General features: G+C 43.1%; 1 protein-coding gene across 1 annotated transcript in view; it reads left to right on the top strand.

The window, feature by feature from the left end:
• Positions 1-17,560, top strand: part of FAM186A (family with sequence similarity 186 member A) — a 69,458-nt gene extending 51,898 nt beyond the window's left edge. Inside the window, exons 11-14 of the mRNA XM_039472339.2 lie at positions 8,204-8,396; positions 11,511-11,662; positions 12,289-12,474; positions 17,533-17,560. Of these exons, the coding sequence (XP_039328273.1) occupies positions 8,204-8,396; positions 11,511-11,662; positions 12,289-12,474; positions 17,533-17,560 (559 nt within the window). The remainder of the gene's footprint in view (positions 1-8,203; positions 8,397-11,510; positions 11,663-12,288; positions 12,475-17,532) is intronic.
• Positions 17,561-18,683: the final 1,123 nt, after the last annotated feature.

Here is an 18,683-nt window from a genome sequence, read left to right as displayed (position 1 = left end):
TTGTCACCCAAGCTGGAATGCAGTGGTGCAATCTTGGCTCACTGCAACCTCTGCCTCCCAGGCTCAAGCAATCCTTCCACCTCAGCCTTTTGAGCTGGGCCTGTAGGCATATGCCACCATACCTGGCTAACTTTTGTATTTTTTATAGAGACAGAGTTTCACCATGTTGCCCAGGGTGATCTCCAACTCCTGAGCTCAAGTGATTTACCCACCTCAACCTCCCAAAGTGCTGGGTTTACAGGTGTGAAACACTATGTATAGCTTCAGTTGATTTTCTTGAGTTTTCCAGATATATAATCATCTTACTTGCAAATGATTTTTTTTTTTTTTTTGAGACGGAGTTTCGCTCTTGTTACCCAGGCTGGAGTGCAATGGCACGATCTCTGCTCACCGCAGCCTCCGCCTCCTGGGCTCAGGCAATTCTCCTGCCTCAGCCTCCTGAGTAGCTGGGATTACAGGCACGTGCCACCACGCCCAGCTAGTTTTTTGTATTTTTAGTAGAGACGGGGTTTCACCATGCTGACCAGGATGGTCTCGATCTCTCGACCTCGTGATCCACCCGCCTCGGCCTCTCAAAGTGCTGGGATTACAGGCTTGAGCCACCGCACCTGACCGCAAATGATTTTTTATATCTAGATTTTCCAACTTTTTTTTTTTTTAAGACAGTCTCACTCTGTTGCCCAGGCTGGACTGCAGAGGCATGATCTTGGCTCACTGCAACCTCCGTCTCCAGGGTTCAAGCGATTTTCCTGCCTCAGTCCCCACCCTCCCAGTAGCTGGGATTACAGGCACAAGCCACCTGGCTAATTTTTGTATTTTTAGTAGAGACGGGGTTTTGCCATGTTGGCCAGGCTGGTCTCGAACTCCTGACTTTAAGTGATCCACCTGCCTTGGCCTCCCAAAGTGCTGGGATTATAGGCATAAACCACCACACCTGGCCTAGATTTTTCAATTTTTAAACATCTGATTTCTGTTTCTTGCCTATATATTGGTAACTACCATCAGAACAATGTCAAAAAATAGCGAGGATAAGACTATAAGGCTATGTTCATTTGACTTGCTCTGAGGAACAGCTAGGAATGCCTTTTCATGACCCCATGGTATTTTTTTCTAGGAAAATTTAATCTTTAAGAGTATTTTACTCTGTCTTTTAAAAAAAAAAAAAGAGTAATTTAGAGGCTGGGTGCAGTGGCTCACACCTGTATTCTCAGCACTTTGGGAAGCCAAGGCAGGAAGATCACTTGGAGACAGGAGTTCCAGGTTACAAAAAGCTATGACCTGACTACTGCACTCCCACTTAGGCAACAGAGCAAGGCCCTGCCCCTTAACAAAAAAAGGAGGGGGGGATATTAAAGTATCATTTACATTTATATTCTCACTTCTGAAAAACTGCAAAACATTCTCAGTTTTAGTTAATTTCATATTTTTATTTCCTCCAGTCTTATGTAACTTAAATTGCCAAAATGTGAGTTGTTCTTTATTACTAATTATTACAATATAACTATTAATTGGTTTTAAAATAGTAGTGAAAAGGCCAGGTGCATTGGCTCACGCCTGTAATCCCAGCACTTTGGGAGGCTGAGGCAGGAGGATCACTTCAGTTCAGGAGTTTGAGACCAGCCCCACCAACATGGCAAAACACCATCTCTACTAAAAATACAAAAATTAGCGGGGTGTGGTGGTATGCACCTATAATCTCGGCTACTAAGGAGGCTGAGGCAGGAGAATTGCTTGAACCCAGGAGGCAGAGGTTGCAGTGAGCCAAGAACACCATTGCACTCCAGCTTGGGTGACAGAACAAGACTCGGTCTTTCTCTCTCTCTCTCTCTCTCTCTCTCTCTCTCTCTCTATATATATATATATATATATATGTGTGTGTGTGTGTGTGTGTGTGTGTGTGTGTGTGTGTATGTGTGTATATATATATACATACACACACACACATATATGTATATATATATATACGTATGTGTGTATTAGAGATAGTGAACATCTTTCTAGTACTTGTCTTTAAGAAAAATCCTGACTTTTGGGTTGAAATACTTTTTTGGCCGGGCGCGGTGGCTCAAGCCTGTAATCCCAGCACTTTGGGAGGCCGAGGCGGGTGGATCACGAGGTCAAGAGATCGAGACCATCCTGGTCAAAATGGTGAAACCCCGTCTCTACTAAAGATACAAAAAATTAGCTGGGCGTGGTGGCACGTGCCTGTAATCCCAGCTACTCAGGAGGCTGAGGCAGGAGAATTGCCTGAACCCAGGAGGCGGAGGTTGCGGTGAGCCGAGATCGCCCCATTGCACTCCAGCCTGGGTAACAAGAGCGAAACTCCGTCTCAAAAAAAAAAAAAAAAAAGAAATACTTTTTTGTTGTTTTTTTTTGTGACAGGATCTTGCTCTGTCACCCAGGCTGGAGTTCAGTGGCACGATCATGACCTACTGCAGCCTTAAACTCCTGGTTTTAAGCCATCCTCCTGCCTCAGCTTCCTGAGTAGCTAGGACTACAAGGGCAAGCCACCACTCTTGGGTTTGTTTTTTTGTTTATTTGTTTCATAGACAGGATCCCTCACTATGTTGCCCAGGCTGGTATCAAGCTCCTGGGCTGAGGCAGTCCTCCCACCTTGGCCTCCCAAAAGTGCCGGAATTACAGGACTGAGCAACCAAGCACAGCCAGTTGAAATACATTTGATCATATTAAAGAAGTATCGATCTGTTCTTGTTCTTTTTTTTTTAATTAAGAATGGATGTTGGTCAGGCGTGGTGGCTCATGCCTGTAATCCAAGCACTTTGGAGGCCAAGGTGGGCATATCACCTGAGGTCGGGAGTTCAAGACCAGCCTGACCAACATGGTGAAACCCCATCTTGAAAAAAAAAAAAAGAATGGATGTCTGCCCAGTGCAATGGCTTATGCCTGTTATCCCAGCACTTTGGTACGCCAAGGTGGGGAGATCACCTGAGGTCAGGAGTTCAAGACCAGACTGGCCAACATGTTAAACTCTGTCTCTACTAAAAATACAAAAAACATTAGCTGGGTGTGGTGGCACACTCCTATAATCCCAGCTACTTGGACAGCTGAGGAAGAATTGCTTGAACCTGGGAGGTGAAGGCTGCAGCGAGCTGAGACCAAGTCATTGTACTCTAACCTGGCAACAAGAGTGAAACTCCATCTCAAAAAAAAAAAAAAAAAAAAAAAAAAAAAAAAAAAAAAAAATGAAAGGGATGCAGAAATCCGCAACAAAATGCTAGCAAATTGAATCCAAGAGCATATCAAAAACTTAATTCACCACAATCAAGTAGGGTTTATTCCTGGGATGCAAGGATGGCTCAACATACACAAATCAATACATGTGACTTGCCACATAACCTGAATTAAAAATAGGCCAGGTGCGGTGGCTCATGCCTGTAATCCCAGTACTTTGGGAGGCCAAGTCGAGTGGATCACCTGAGGTCAGGAGTTCAAGCCTGATCAAGATGGAGAAACCCTGTCTCTACTGAAAACACAAAATTAGATGGGCGTGGTGGCACATACCTATAGTCTCAGCTACTTGGGAGGCTAAGGCAGGAGAATTGCTTAAACCCAGCAGGCGGAGGGAGCAGTGAGCTGAGATTGCATCACTGCACTCCAGCCTGGGCAACAAGAGCAAAACTCCCATCTCAAAGAAATAAACATAAACAAATAAATAAAAACCACATGATCATCTCAATAGATGTGGAAAAAACTTTCAATAAAATCTAACATCCCTTCATGATAAAAACCCCCAACAAATGAGGCATTGGAGGAACATACTTCAAAATAATAACAGACATTTATGACAAATCTACAGCCAACATCATACTAAACAGGCAAAACCTGGACGCATTCTCTTAAAGAACAGGAATAGTCCACAGAAAACTGAAGTAGTTAAGACCTTAAAAAACAAACCAAGACAAAACAAAACAGGAATAAGACAAGGATGTCCACTCTCACCATTCCTGTCTAATATAGTACTGGAAGTCCTAGCCAGATTAGTCACCCAAGAGAAAGAAATAGAAGGCATCCAAACAGGAAAAGAAGTCAAATTATCTGTCTCTGCTGATAAATTCCACACCTAGAAAACCCTAAAGACTCCATCCACGAAAAGGCTCCTAGGACTGATAAATGACTTCAACAAAGTTTCTTTCTCTCTCTCTCTGTCTCTTTCTTTGGCAGAGTTTTGCTCTTGTTGCCCAGCCTGGAGTGCAATGGTGTGGTCTTGGCTCACTGCAAATTCCACCTCCCAGGTTCAAGAGATCCTCCTGCCTCAGCCTCCCGAGTAGCTGGGACTACAGGCTCACACCACCACTTCCAGCTAATTTTTGTATTTTTAGTAGATGGGGTTTCACCATGTTGGCCAGGCTGGTCTCAAACTCCTGACCTCAGGTGATCTACCCATCTCAGCCTCCCTAAATGCTAGGATTACAGGCATGAGCCACTGCACCCTGCCTGCCTGCCTGGCAAAGTTTCAGAATACAAATTAATGTACAAAAGTTTAGTAGTCTTTCTTTTTCTTTCTTTCTCTCTCTCTCTCTCTCTCCTTCCTTCCTTCCTTTTCTTTCCTTCCTTCCTTTTCTTCTTTCCTTCCTTCCTTCTCCTTTCTTTCTCTTTCTCTCTCTCTTCTTTTTTTTTTTTTTTTTTTTTTTTTGAGACAGAGTGTCGCTCTTGTTACCCAGGCTGGAGTGCAATGGCACAATCTCGGCTCACCGCAACCTCCGCCTCCCGGGTTCAGGCAATTCTCCTGCCTCAGCCTCCTGAGTAGCTGGGATTACAGGCACACACCACCATGCCCAGCTAATTTTTTGTATTTTTAGTAGAGACGGGGTTTCACCACGTTGACCAGGATGGTCTCGATCTCTCGACCTCGTGATCCACCCGCCTCGGCCTCCCAAAGTGCTGGGATTACAGGCTTGAGCCACCGCGCCCGGCCTCTCTCTCTTCTTTCTTCTTTCTTTTCTCTCTCTCTCTTCTTTCTTTTCTCTCTCTCTCTTCTTTCTTTTCTCTCTCTCTCTCTCTCTCTCTTGACAGAGTTTTACTCTTGTTGCTCAGGCTGGAGTGCAATGGCATAATCCTGGCTCACTGCAACCTCTGGCTCTGGGGTTCAAGCGATTCTCTTGCCTCAGCCTTCTGAGTAGCTGGGATTACAGGCATGTGCCACCACGCCTGGCTAATTTTGTATTTTTAGTAGAGACAAGTTTTCACCATGTTGGTCAGGCTGGTCTCAAACTCCTGACCTCAGGCGACCCACCTGCCTCGGCCTCCCAAAATGTTGGGATTACAGGCCTGAGCCACTGTGTCCGGCCATCAATAGCATTTCTATACATCAATAATGTTCAAGCTGAGAGACAAATAAAGAACATAATCCCATTTACAATATTCACTAAAAATTTAATATGTTTAGGACTACTTCTAACCAAAGAGAGGAAAGATCACTACAAGGAGAATTACAAAACACTGCTGAAAGAAAATAATAAATGACACAAATGAAAAAATATTCCATGCTTGTGCATAGGAAGAATCAATATCATTAAAATGATTACACTGCTCAAAGCAATCTACACATTCAATACTATTCCTATTAAACTACAACATCATTTTTCACTACATGAGAAAAAACTATTCTAAAATTCATATGGAACCAAAAAAGAGCCCAAATAGCCAAAGCCATCCTATGCAAAAGCAACAAAGCTGGAGGCATCACATTATCCAACTTCAAACCATACTATAAGGCTACAGTAACCAAAACAACATCGTACTGGTACAAAAACAGACACACAGACCAATGGAACAGAATAGAGAACCCAGAAATAAAGCCCCATGCCCAAACCATCTGACAGTCATGGACAAAGTCAACAAAAATAAGCAATGGGGAAAGGACTCTCTATCCATTAAATGATGCTGGGACAGCTAGCTTGCCATATGCAGAAGAATAAAATTGCATCCCTACCTTTCATCATATACAAAAGTTAACTCAAGATGGATTAAAGATTTAGATGTAAGACCTCAAACTATACAAATCCTAGAAGAAAACCTAGGAAGTACCATTCTGTTTCTTTTTAAATTTTATTTATTTATTTATTTAGAGATAGAGTTTTTGCTGTGTCACCCAGGCTGCAGTGTAGTGGTGCTATCTCACTCACTGCAACCTCTGTCTCCCAGGTTCAAGTAATTCTCCTGCCTCAGTCTCCTGAGTAGCTGGGATAACAAGCACCTGCCACCAAGCCCAGCTAATTTTTGGATTTTTTTTCTTTTTTTTCTTTTTGAGATGGAGTTTCGCTCTTGTTACCCAGGCTGGAGTGCAATGGCGCAATCCCGGCTCACCGCAACCTCTGCCTCCTGAGTTCAGGCAATTCTCCTGCCTCAGCCTCCTGAGTAGCTGGGACTACAGGCATGTGCCACTGTACCCAGCTAATTTTTGTATTTTTAGTAGAGACAGGGTTTCACCATATTGGTCAGGCTGGTCTCAAACTCCTGACCTTGTGATCTGCCTGCCTTGGCCTCCCAAAGTGTTGGGATTACAGGCATGAGCCACCTCTCCCAGCCATGCCCAGCTATTTTAATTTTTTTGTAGAGATGGAGTCTTACTATATTGCCCAGGCTGGTCTCAGACTCCTCGCCTCAAACAATCTTCCCACCACAGCCTCCCAATGTGCTGGGATTACAGACATGAGCTACCTTATCTGGCCTAACTTTTAAAATATATTAAAATGATAAGAAGCAACACTATTTTAACACTAAAAACTTTGTGAAGACTTAATGAAAGTTTTGGTTATCATATAGATTTTTGAAGGTTTGTTCATAAAGGAACTGGATTAATATCTGATGAAGTAAGGTTCCCATCCTTCTCTACTTACTGGGTATGATGGGAGAATTGAAAGAAACTGAGGACAGTTGGGGCCTAGTGGCTCACTTCTGTAATCCTAACATTTTAGGAGGCTGTGGCGGGAGGATCACTTGAAGTCAGGAGTTCGAGACCAGCCTGGCCAACATGGCAAAACACCATCTCTACTAAAAATACAAAAATTAGCTGGGCGTGGTGGTGTGCATCTGCATTCTCAGCTACTTGGGAGGCTGAAGTACAAGAATAGCTTGAACTCGGGGAGCAGAGATTGCAATGAGTCAAGAGCATGCCACTGCACTCCAGCCTGGGCAACACAGCAAGATTCTGTTTCCAAAAAAAAAAAGAAAAAAGAAAGAAACTGAGGACAAGTTTGATAAAGTAGGGTCATAACTGTTATCATTCTGTTTTTGTTTTTTTTTTTTTTTTTTTTTTTTTTTTTTGAGACGGAGTTTCGCTCTTGTTACCCAGGCTGGAGTGCAATGGCGCGATCTCGGCTCACCGCAACCTCCGCCTCCTGGGTTCAGGCAATTCTCCTGCCTCAGCCTCCTGAGTAGCTGGGATTACAGGCACGCACCACCATGCCCAGCTATTTTTTTTGTATTTTTAGTAGAGACGAGGTTTCACCATGTTGACCAAGATGGTCTCGATCTCTTGACCTTGTGATCCACCCGCCTCGGCCTCCCAAAGTGCTGGGATTACAGGCTTGAGCCACCGCGCCCGGCCTGTTTTTGTTTTTTTGAGGCAGAGTCTTGCTCTGTCACCAGGCGCCAGGCTGGAGTGCAATGGCGCAATCTCGGCTCACTGCAACCTCCGCCTCCCGGGTTCAAGCAATTCTCCTGCTTCAGCCTCCCGAGTAGTTGGGACTACAGGTGCACGCCACCATGCCCAGCTAAATTTTTTGGTATTTTTAGTAGAGAAAGGGTTTCACCATGTTGGTCAGGATAGTCTTGATCTCCTGACCTCATGATCCGCCCGCCTCGGCCTCCCAAAGTGCTGGGATTACAGGCTTGAGCCACCTCGCCCAGCCTTCTTTTTTCTTTTTTGAGATGAAGTTTGTCTCTTGTTGCCCAGGCTGGAGTGCAGTGACACGATCTCGGCTCACTGCAACTTCTGCCTCCTGGATTCAAGCAATTCTCCTGTGTCAGTCTCCTGAGTAGCTGGGATTACAGGCCTGAGCCGCTGCGCCTGGCCAAGTTTTTGTATTTTTAGTAGACATGGGGTTTCACCATGTTGGCCAGGCTGGGTTCAACTCCTGACCTCAGGCTATCCACCTGCCTTGGCCTCCCAAAGTGCTGGGATTACAGGCATGAGCCACCACACCCAGCCATCATTCTAATTCTTAGTTATCTTTTCAAGAAACAACATAATGAAACGACTAAAAGCCATCCAGAATACTGGGAAAGGCTATGAGGCCAGGAATCTTTACGTGATGCTGAGCAGACTTGATGACTACCAGAAAAAGGTGATGCAGGTCTGGACTGAGAAGCAGAAGTCTCTAGGGCAGAAACGGAATCAGTGCTTGAAGAAAATGATACATGTATTTGACGAGGTAACCTAATTTCCACTCCCTCTCTCCAGCATGTTGTAAAAACATGAAAGTGGTTAAGCTTCGAAAATGACATTTACCTGGAGACAGCATGCTATATTACTTTCCAGGGCTGCTGTAACTAATTACCACAAACTTCATAGCTTGAAACAACAGAAATTTAGTCTCCTACAGTTCTAGAGGCCAGAAATTAGTGAAATCAGGGTGTCTGCCGGGTTGGTTCCTTCTAGAAGCTCTGAGAGGACATTCTGTTGTACGTTTCTGTCCTAGATTGCGATGGCTATGGGCAATCTTTGGTAGCCACATAATTCCAATCTCTGCCTCTGTCTTTCAAATGGCTTTCTTTTATTTATTTATATATTTTGAGATGGAGTTTCACTCTTGTTACCCAGGCTGGAGTGCAATGGCGCAATCTCGGATCACTGCAACCTCCGCCTCCTGGGTTCAGGCAATTCTCCTGCCTCAACCTCCTGAGTAGCTGGGATTACAGACACGCGCCACCATGCCCAGCTAATGTTTTGTATTTTTAGTAGAGACGGGGTTTCACCATGTTGACCAGAATGGTCTCAATCTCTTGATCTCGTGATCCATCCGCCTCAGCCTCCCAAGTGCTGGGATTACAGACTTGAGCCACCACGCCCAGCTCAAATGGCTTTCTTCTTCTTCTTTTTTCTTTTTGAGTCTTGCTCTGTCATCCAGGCTGGAGTGTAGTGGCAGTATCTCGGCTCACTGTAACCTCCACTTCCTGGGTTCAAGCAATTCTCCTGAATCTGCCTCCTGAGTAGCTGGGATTATAGGTGCCCACCACCACACCCAGCTAAGTTTTATATTTTTAGTAGAGATGGGGTTTCACCATGTTGGCTAGGCTGGTTTCGAATTCCTAACCTCAGGTGATCCACCCGCCTCGGCCTCCCAAAGTGTTGGGATTACAGCCATGAGCTACCACGCCTGGCCTGAGTTCTAATGATGAATGTTACAAGCTGGGGTTCTAGAGATATTTTATAACTATATATCCTTCTCTCTCATTAACATCAGGTTTTTTTTTTTTTTTTTTTTTTGAGACAGAGTCTTGCTCTGTTGCCCAGGCTGGAATGCAGTGGTGCAATCCCAGCTTACTGCAACCTCCACCTCCTGCGTTCAAGCGATTCTTCTGCCTCAGCCTCCCAAGTAGGTGGGACTACAGGTGCATGCCACCATGCCTGGCTAATTTTTGTATTTTTAGTAGAGACAGGGTTTCACCATATTGGCCAGGCTGGTCTCAAACTCCTGACCTCATGATCCACCTGCCTCGGCTTCCCAAAGTGCTGGGATTACAGGCGTGAGCCACCATGCCCAGTTGACATCAATTAATTTATAAGATTAATTTACTTGCGACTTTGGAAGGTAGAGAGAGACTTCTCATCAGACAGAACCTAATCCAAGTCAAACATATATTGCAAATTTTCCAGAACCGTTATATTTTATTATTTTATTAATTAATTAATTTAATTTTTTTTTTGAGACCGAGTTTCACTCTTGTTACCCAGACTGGAGTGCAATGGTGCAATCTCGGCTCACTGCAACCTCTGTCTCCTGGGTTCAAGCAATTCTCCTGCCTCAGCCTCCCAAGTAGCTGGGATTACAGGTGCGCGCCACCATGCCCAGCTAATTTTTGTATTTTTAGTAGAGACAGGGTTTCACCATGTTGACCAGAATGGTCTTGATCTCTTGACCTCGTGATCCACCCGCCTTGGCCTCCCAAAGTGCTAAGATTATAGGTGTGAGCCAATGCGCCCGGCCTATTTATTTATTTTTTTTTAAAGATGGGATTTTACCATGTTGGTCAGGCTGGTCTTGAACTCCCAATCTCGTGATCCACCTGCCTTGGCCTCCAAAGTGCTTGGATTACAGGCATGAGCCACTGCGCCCAGCCATATTTTATTTTTTATTTATTCATTTATTTTTTTGAAATGGGGTCTTGCTCTGTCACCCAGGCTGGAGTGCAGGTGCGTGATCTTGGCTCACTGCAATCTTTGCCTCCTGGGTCCAAGTGATTCTCCTGCCTCTGCTTCCTGAGTAGCTGGGTTATAGGTGCCTACCACCATGCCCAGGTAATTTTTGTATTTTTAGTAAAGACAGGGTTTCACTACATTGGCCAGGCTGTTCTTGGACTCCTGACCTCAAGTGATTCACCCGTCTTGGCCTCCCAAAGTGCTGGGATGAGCCACTGCACCTGGCCCAGAACAGTTATATTTTAAATATTACAGCTCTTTGTCAAAAAAATGAATATGCTCCCTTTTTTTTTATTTGGCAAATATAGCCAATGTAGATAGGGTGGACAGCAACATGGGTTATCTAACAGGAATCACAATGCCTAGGGCATTTCAGAGGAGGAATAAGGGTCTGGGGTCACGGAAGCCAGAAACCAGAGGATGAGGTATGGGTATCAAGGCTTAGAGAAAGGAGACAAAGCAAAAGGGATAAGAGGTTATCTATTAATAAACACCTTGCACTGAATCAGCATGGTGGTCAAGAGGGTTAGTTCTGCTACCAGACTGTTGGGGTTCAAATCAGCCTAGCTACATACTAGCTAAGTGACTTCATGCAAGCTGCTTACATTTTCTGAGCCTCAGATTCTCCATATATAAGACAAGGGTAATAATAATACATATCTCATAAGGTTGTCATAAATACCAAATCAGCTAATATATGGAAAGTACTTAGTTCAGTGTCTCACATTCAGTAAGTATTCAGTAAACGCTGGCTATCATTACAGTTGCATACTGCTTCACAATTTGTAAAGTGCTTCCATGTATACTGTGTTTTACAGTTCCCCCAACAACCCTGTGTTATTAACCCTGTTTTAGAAATGAGGAGAAAGAAGTACAGATAAATTAAGCAACTATCCCAACATCTCAAGAAAATGAGAGAACCAGGAGTCAAGCTTAAGTAGGACTAAGGTTTTTACATAGCAGAGCTGCCACCTCTGAAATTATGAATGTTGGAAGCGGGTGGAGTAGGGAGAGGATGCAAATCCATGGAAAAGGAGGAGTCACAGTTTAGTCTAGGGACAGCTCTGAAGACCCTTCTAAAGATTCTCTTTTCACGGTTTCCTTTTTCTGATCTAATTTTTTATAGCTCAAAAAGATGTATGCATTGAATCTTAGTCAACCTATCCCCTTAATCATCGAAGGAAAGCAGATACCTGACTCTACCATATTTGTTCAAAAGCCATTCTTAAAATTACTAATGGAAGAGGACAGAACCTCTGACATATTCAAGAAATTTAGGTATGTGCTAAAAAGACTGATGTTAAACTTTGTTTGGACGATATGTGGGACCTAATTTCCTGCCCAAGAGCTTCCCTTTCCCCACAATTATCAAATGGTACAATGGAAAGTCTAAAGGAGTATTAATTCCCTTAGCTAATTTTGTAAGAGGTTAATTTACATATATTTCTACTTAAATATTTAACATTGGATTTTGAGTTCCTCTAAAAATAAAGCTGATTCTTACTAAAAAAAATTATTTTAATAAACTTAGAAGCATTATCCTCTCTTTTTCTTTTCTTTCTTTTTATTTTCTTTCTTTCTTTCTTTCTTTCTTTCTTTTTAAGGAGGAAGGAGCTTTAGGAAGGAAGGAGAAAAGTTATGTGGTCTCTATAAGCCATGAAGCTAAAATGGTAGTTTTAAAATGGATTACTAGGTGAAGTAATGAAAATGCAGCTTTGGTAACTCAGCCAGTTTTGCTTTTTCATCCATCTGTCTGTCAAAGTGGGCAGAGCTAATGCTGGTCAGTGCAAGGGGAGGGTATTATAGGACTAGGTGGTGGTGAAGAGGGGTGAATAAGATAAATATTAATGGGCTATGGAGCTCAGAAAAATTTGGTGCTTCCAATTTATGCTCTGATTCTGTAGACAACAAGAGGACCAGACAGAGGCCATCTGGAATGTTGATCTGTCCACTACAAGCTACCCAATAGCAGAGAAGACATCTATGCATTCACTCTGGGCCCAGCTGGGTGGGTACCCAGATATTCCTAGGCTGCTTCAGTTAGATGTGCAGTCTACCTTACGAAAATCTCTTGCATCCCTCCAATCACAGTAAGTTATGGACTGGAAGCACTCTGGTAATTGGGCTTTTGATCATATACTTTTTGTTTCCCTAACTTAACTTTCTCCTGTAGCACCAAGGAGTTACCAAAAGTAATATTCAGTAGGAGGTTAGGACTCACACCTGTCATAAAATAGTACAGGTAAATTCAGCATTAGTCTGTGTTTCTCATCATAGGCCTGTAGATGTCACCCTTGAATAACATAAAACAAAAAACCAGTTATAATACCAGATAGGTCCACTTTTAATTTCATCCTTAGAAATCTGTTAATAGAAGTACCAGAAAGGGCCAGGTGCAGTGGCTCACACCTGTAATCCCAGCACTTTGGGAGGCCGAGGCAAGTAGATCACGAGGTCAGGAGTTCAAGACCAGCCTGGCCAATATGCTGAAACCTTGTCTCTACTAAGAATACAAAAAAAGCCGGGCGCTGTGGCTCACGCCTGTAATCCCAGCTCTTAGGGAGGCAGAGGCGGGAGGATAGCTTGAGCCCAGGAGTTCGAGACCTGCCTGGGCAATATAGCGAGACCCCGTTCTCCACAAAAAGGAAAAAAACAAAAAGACAAAAAAAAAAAAAAAAAAAGAATACAAAAAAATTAGCCAGGCATGGTAGTAGGTACCTGTAGTCCCAGGCTGAGACAGAATTGCTTGAATTCAGGAGGCAGAGGTCTCAGTAAGATGAGATTACACCACTATACTCCAGCCTGGGTGACAGAGTGAGACTCCATCTCAAAAAAAAAAAAAAAAAAAAAAAAAAGGCAAAAGAAAAACCATTGTAGAATGCTTTTTTCATATTATGGTTCAGTGACACAACCTTAAGTGCAGTTGTCATATCTTGACCCAATCTGAGTAAATTAGATGTTTATTTTCTAGGATACACTGAAGAGATGACTCCACATTTCCAAAATCTGTTGAACCAGATTCTCACTTAAACCATTGGAAATTATTCCAGTGGAAATAAGGGCTTTGGAGTCTGCATTAACTCTTTCAGGACAAATAATTATTTAATATTCTAACAGGACAAATAATTATTTAATATTCTAAATCAGGAATTTAGAAAATTGAACTTTTGTTAATCTGAAAGAGTTCATGGGAGTAGTCTGATTTATTTTGGTGAAATCTAAGTCCTGAAGAAGTAGTGTTAGACCGGGCGCAGTGGCTTATGTCTGTAATCCCAGCACTTTGGGAGGCCAAGGCAGGTGGATCACGTGAGGTGGGGAGTTCGAGACCAGCCTGGCCAACATGGTGAAACCCTGTCTCTACTAAAAATACAAAATTATCCAGGTGTGGTGGTGCACATCTGTAATCCCAGCTACTCGGAGGCTGAGGCAGAATTGCTTGAACCCAGGAGGCAGAGGTTGCAGTGAGCCAAGATTGCGCCACTGTGCAGCAGCCTGGGAGACAGAGTAAGACTCTGTCTCAAAAAGAAAAAGAAAAAGAAAAAAAAGCAGTGTTAACTCACAAATTTGTCCAGGTGGCAGACACCATAAAATAAGACATTTAAAATTCTACAATACAGCCGGGTGCGGTGGCTCAAGCCTGTAATCCCAGCACTTTGGGAGGCCGAGGCGGGTGGATCACGAGGTCGAGAGATCGAGACCATCCTGGTCAACATGGTGAAACCCCGTCTCTACTAAAAATACAAAAAACTAGCTGGGCGTGGTGGCGCGTGCCTGTAATCCCAGCTCCTCAGGAGGCTGAGGCAGGAGAATTGCCTGAACCCAGGAGGCAGAGGTTGCGGTGAGCCGAGATTGCGCCATTGCACTCCAGCCTGGGTAACAAGAGCGAAACTCCGTCTCAAAAAAAAATAAAATAAAATAAAAAATAAAAAAATAAATAAAAAATTAAAAAAAAAAATTCTACAATACAGCAAAATAATAACAAAAATGTTGCTATTTGGTGTACACAAAGTCATATATCATGACCATGTGTTTTTGAAAGAAGTTATTAAACCAAATATAGCCATTAAGTTGAATAAGCATGATTCATAAATTATAGGTTATAATCACAAAGCAACATTTTTTTCTGGTCTCCCATTTTCCCTTTTACTTTACAGCAATTAAATTAATGAATTTAGGTTATTTTGAGGGAAAATATTCTAATTTAGTTATTTATAGGGCCATGGGACAAAATACATAAATTTTTCTTTAAGTTTCATTTTCCTTACCTCCATTCCATTACTCACTTCAAGTGTCAGATATCCTTCTGACCTAACCACTTATTACTTATGCTAAATCCCTGAACTCTTATTTCCAGTTACCTGTTTTATTTTATTTTAATTAATTAATTCTGTTTATTTTTGAGATGGAGTCTCCCTCTGTCGCCAGTTCTGGAGTACAGTGGCATGATCTCAGCTCGCTGTAACCTCCATCTCCTGGATTCAAGTGATTCTTTTGCCTCAGCTTCCTGAGTAGCTGGGACTACAGGTATCCACCATGACACCAGGTTAATTTTTGTATTTTTAGAAGAAACAGGGTTTCACCATGTTGGCCAGGCTGGTCTCAAACTCCTGACCTCAAGTGATCAGCCTGCCTTGGTTTCCCAAAGTGCTGGGATTACAGGTGTGAGCCACTAGCTCAGGCCCTACTGTTTTATTTATTTTTTATTTTTTTTTTTTTTGAGACGGAGTTTCGCTCTTGTTACCCAGGCTGGAGTGCAATGGCGCGATCTCAGCTCACCGCAACCTCCGCCTCCTGGGCTCAGGCAATTCTCCTGCCTCAGCCTCCTAATTAGCTGGGATTACAGGCACGCACCACCATGCCCAGCTAACTTTTTGTATTTTTTTTTTTAGTAGAGACGGGGTTTCACCTTGTTGACCAGGATGGTCTCGATCTCTCGACCTCGTGATCCACCCGCCTCGGCCTCCCAAAGTGCTGGGATTACAGGCTTGAGCCACCGCGCCCGGCCAACCTACTGTTTTATTTTTATTATTTTTTAAGAGGTGGGGTCTTTTAAAACAAGCTTGTTTTGTTGCAAAAGCAAGCTCATATTGGACATGTTTTAAAATCTACTTTGAGGCCAGGAGTGGTGGCTCATGCCTATAATCCAGCACTTTGAGAGGCTGAGGCAGGTGGATCACCTGAGGCCAGGAGTTCAGGACCAGCCTGGCCAACATGCTGAAACCCTGTCTCTACTAAAAATATAAAAAATTAGCTGGGCATGCTGGCACACATCTGTAGTCCCAGCTACTCAGGAAGCTGAGGAATGAGAATGGTTTCAGCCTGGGAGGCAGAGGTTGCAGTGAGCCGAGATTACACCACTGTACTCCAGCCTGGGCAACAAGGCAAGACTCTGTCTCAAAAAATAAATAAATAAAAACCTATTTTGTGTTACATTTAATAGTACATCTTCAAAATTTTTCTATTATAATAAATATAGAGCTACATCATTTTATTGGTTGCATGATATTCATTGCATATCCGTATTTTTTGTTTTTTGTTTGTTTGTTTGTTTGTTTGTTTTTGAGACGGAGTTTCGCTCTTGTTACCCAGGCTGGAGTGCAATGGCGCGATCTCGGCTCACCGCAACCTCCGCCTCCTGGGTTCAGGCAATTCTCCTGTCTCAGCCTCCCTAGTAGCTGGGATTACAGGTACGCGCCACCATGCCCAGCTAATTTTTTGTATTTTTAGTAGAGATGGGTTTTCACCATGTTGACCAGGATGGTCTCGATCTCTTGACCTCATGATCCACCTGTCTTGGCCTCCCAAAGTGTTGGGATTACAGGCTTGAGCCACCACGCCCAGCCTTTTGTTTGTTTTTAGAGATGGGGTCTTGCTCTGTCATTCAGGCTAGAGTACAGTGGCACAATCATAACTCACTGTAACCTCTAACTTCTGGGGTGAAGTGATCCTCCTGCTTCAGTCTCCCAAGTAGCTGGGATTACAGGGACACCTGACCCATTATATAGACATATCATAATGTATTCAATTGTTCTCCTACTGATAGAAATTTGGATATTTTTCAACATTGCAGACAATGCTACAGCAAGTATCTTTACAATACTTTGTATGTTTATATAATTATTTCTCTATAAAAATTCCATTAAAATAATATTCAGGTTTTACCAATTACAAACGTAATGCATGTTCACTGAAAATTTAAAAAATACAGACAGGCCTATCCTCAGAAATAACAATCATTATCAATATTTAAGCCATGTTCTAACTTTAGGTATAAGAATACTGTCTAATAGGCCGGGCGCGGTGGCTCAAGCCTGTAATCCCAGCACTTTGGGAGGCCGAGGCGGGTGGATCATGAGGTCAAGAGATCAAGACCATCCTGGTCAACATGGTGAAACCCCGTATCTACTAAAAATACAAAAATTAGCTGGGCATGGTGGCACATGCCTGTAGTCCCAGCTACTAGGGAGGCTGAGGCAGGAGAATTGCCTGAACCCAGGAGGCGGAGGTTGCGGTGAGCCGAGATCGTGCCATTGCACTCCAGCCTGGGTAACAAGAGCGAAACCCCGTCTCAAAAAAAAAAAAAAAAAAAAGAATACTGTCTAATAAGTAATAAGCTGTTACCAAGTCCTTTTCTTCCTGATTTTAGGGCTGCAAGACATTCTGCCACCTTTATGTGACTTTTATAAATATGGATTATAGGCCAGGCACAGTGGCTCACACCTGTAATTCCAGCTATTTAGGAGGCTGAGGTGGGAAGACTGCTTGAGCTTGGGGAGCAAAGGTTACAGTGAGCTGAGATGGTGCCACTGCATTCCAGCCTAGGTGACAGCACGAGACCCTGTCTCAAAAAAAAGAAAAAAAAAAGAAGGATGACGTACTGATTTTTTTTTCTTTTTTTTTTTTAAAGGATGGGGTTTCAGCACGATGGCCAGGCTGGTCTTGAACTCCTGACCTCAGGTGATCCACCCACCTCGGCCTCCCAAAGTCCTAGGATTACAGGCGTGAGCCACTGCACCCGGCCTACATACTGATTTTACTAGTTTATCTTTGTGAGTTCTGGAGGCACTTTTCCCCATGACTCACCTATATTCCCACAAATGTGTTTAAAGCAATTTATAATGAGGTTAATTTTCTTGTCTCATTTCCAGGGTTAAGAAGATTCCCAAATCACTGTAAAATTAAATACAAGCATGTTGAAGGTACATATCTTTCAGGAAACACCTATTTTGTTCTCTTTAATGTATATATATTGCTTTGTCTTTCCTTTGCTTTTATATTCTGCCTGTAAGTTCTTCAGCTTGAACATCTTCATTTCTGGACTACTACCATGACCAATCAAGAAAGAATATCTTCTGCCCTAGATTACTGGAGACACAAAGCTTCAATATCCCTGGGGTAGGCTGAGTCATGAAAGGCATATCATTATGGGCCCCTAACATGATGGCAAAGTGGCACAGTCTGTCTCCCCCAGTCTAAACCCGAAGATGCCTCAGAAGGAAGAAATAAATTAGTATAATGAAGGAAACTAAAAACCAGCAGAAACCCCTGAAGAATTAGAAGGTGGTTATGATTGGTAAAGAAGGGGAATCATAATGTTACCAGTTGAGGGCTGTGAATGCAAGTTGTCCAAGTTCTTGGCATTTTGAACAAAGAGTAGGGCAAAATGCCCAGCAAAGAAAGAAAGAATCAACAAAAGAATGAAAGCAAGGATTTATTGAAAACAAAAGCACACTCTACAGTGTGGGAGTGGCCCGAGCAGCTGCTCAAGAGCCTAGACACAGAATCTTCTTGGGTCCAAATACACCCTAGAAATTTCCCAGTGGTCACTTCATGTTCACCTCATGTAAATAAAATGGTAGCTTGCAATCAGTCTGATTGGTGGCAGAAAGCAGCCAACCAGAGGCTGAAGTGAAGATACAAAGATCGCACTCCTATGCAAACATTGCAGAGGGCAACGAATAAGAGGCTAGGGTGAAGTTACAAAATTATAATTCTATGCAAAGACTGGCCTGCAATCAGTCTGATTCCTTGCAAACAGCCAATTTCCCATCTGCCACACAGAAAAGATCAAAGGGAGTAGCCTCTAATCCTTCCAGAAAAGGTCAAAGGGAGTAGCCTCTGGTCCTTCTCTTACTTAGGCATGGAAAGTTAGGTTTTCCTTTCAATTTAGTTCTAGGAAGTTGGCATGCAGCCTCATGTTTGCTGCCTCCAGATCCTATTCTCCTGCTTCAATAACTCTGTACCACAGAGGACCAGGCTTCCATCATGGGGATTGTATTAGTCAGGGTTCTCTTAAAGG

Source organism: Saimiri boliviensis, chromosome 7 (assembly GCF_048565385.1).
Source record: "Saimiri boliviensis isolate mSaiBol1 chromosome 7, mSaiBol1.pri, whole genome shotgun sequence".
Classification (NCBI taxonomy): Eukaryota; Metazoa; Chordata; class Mammalia; order Primates; family Cebidae; genus Saimiri; species Saimiri boliviensis.
This window is presented reverse-complemented; position numbering and strand designations above follow the sequence as displayed.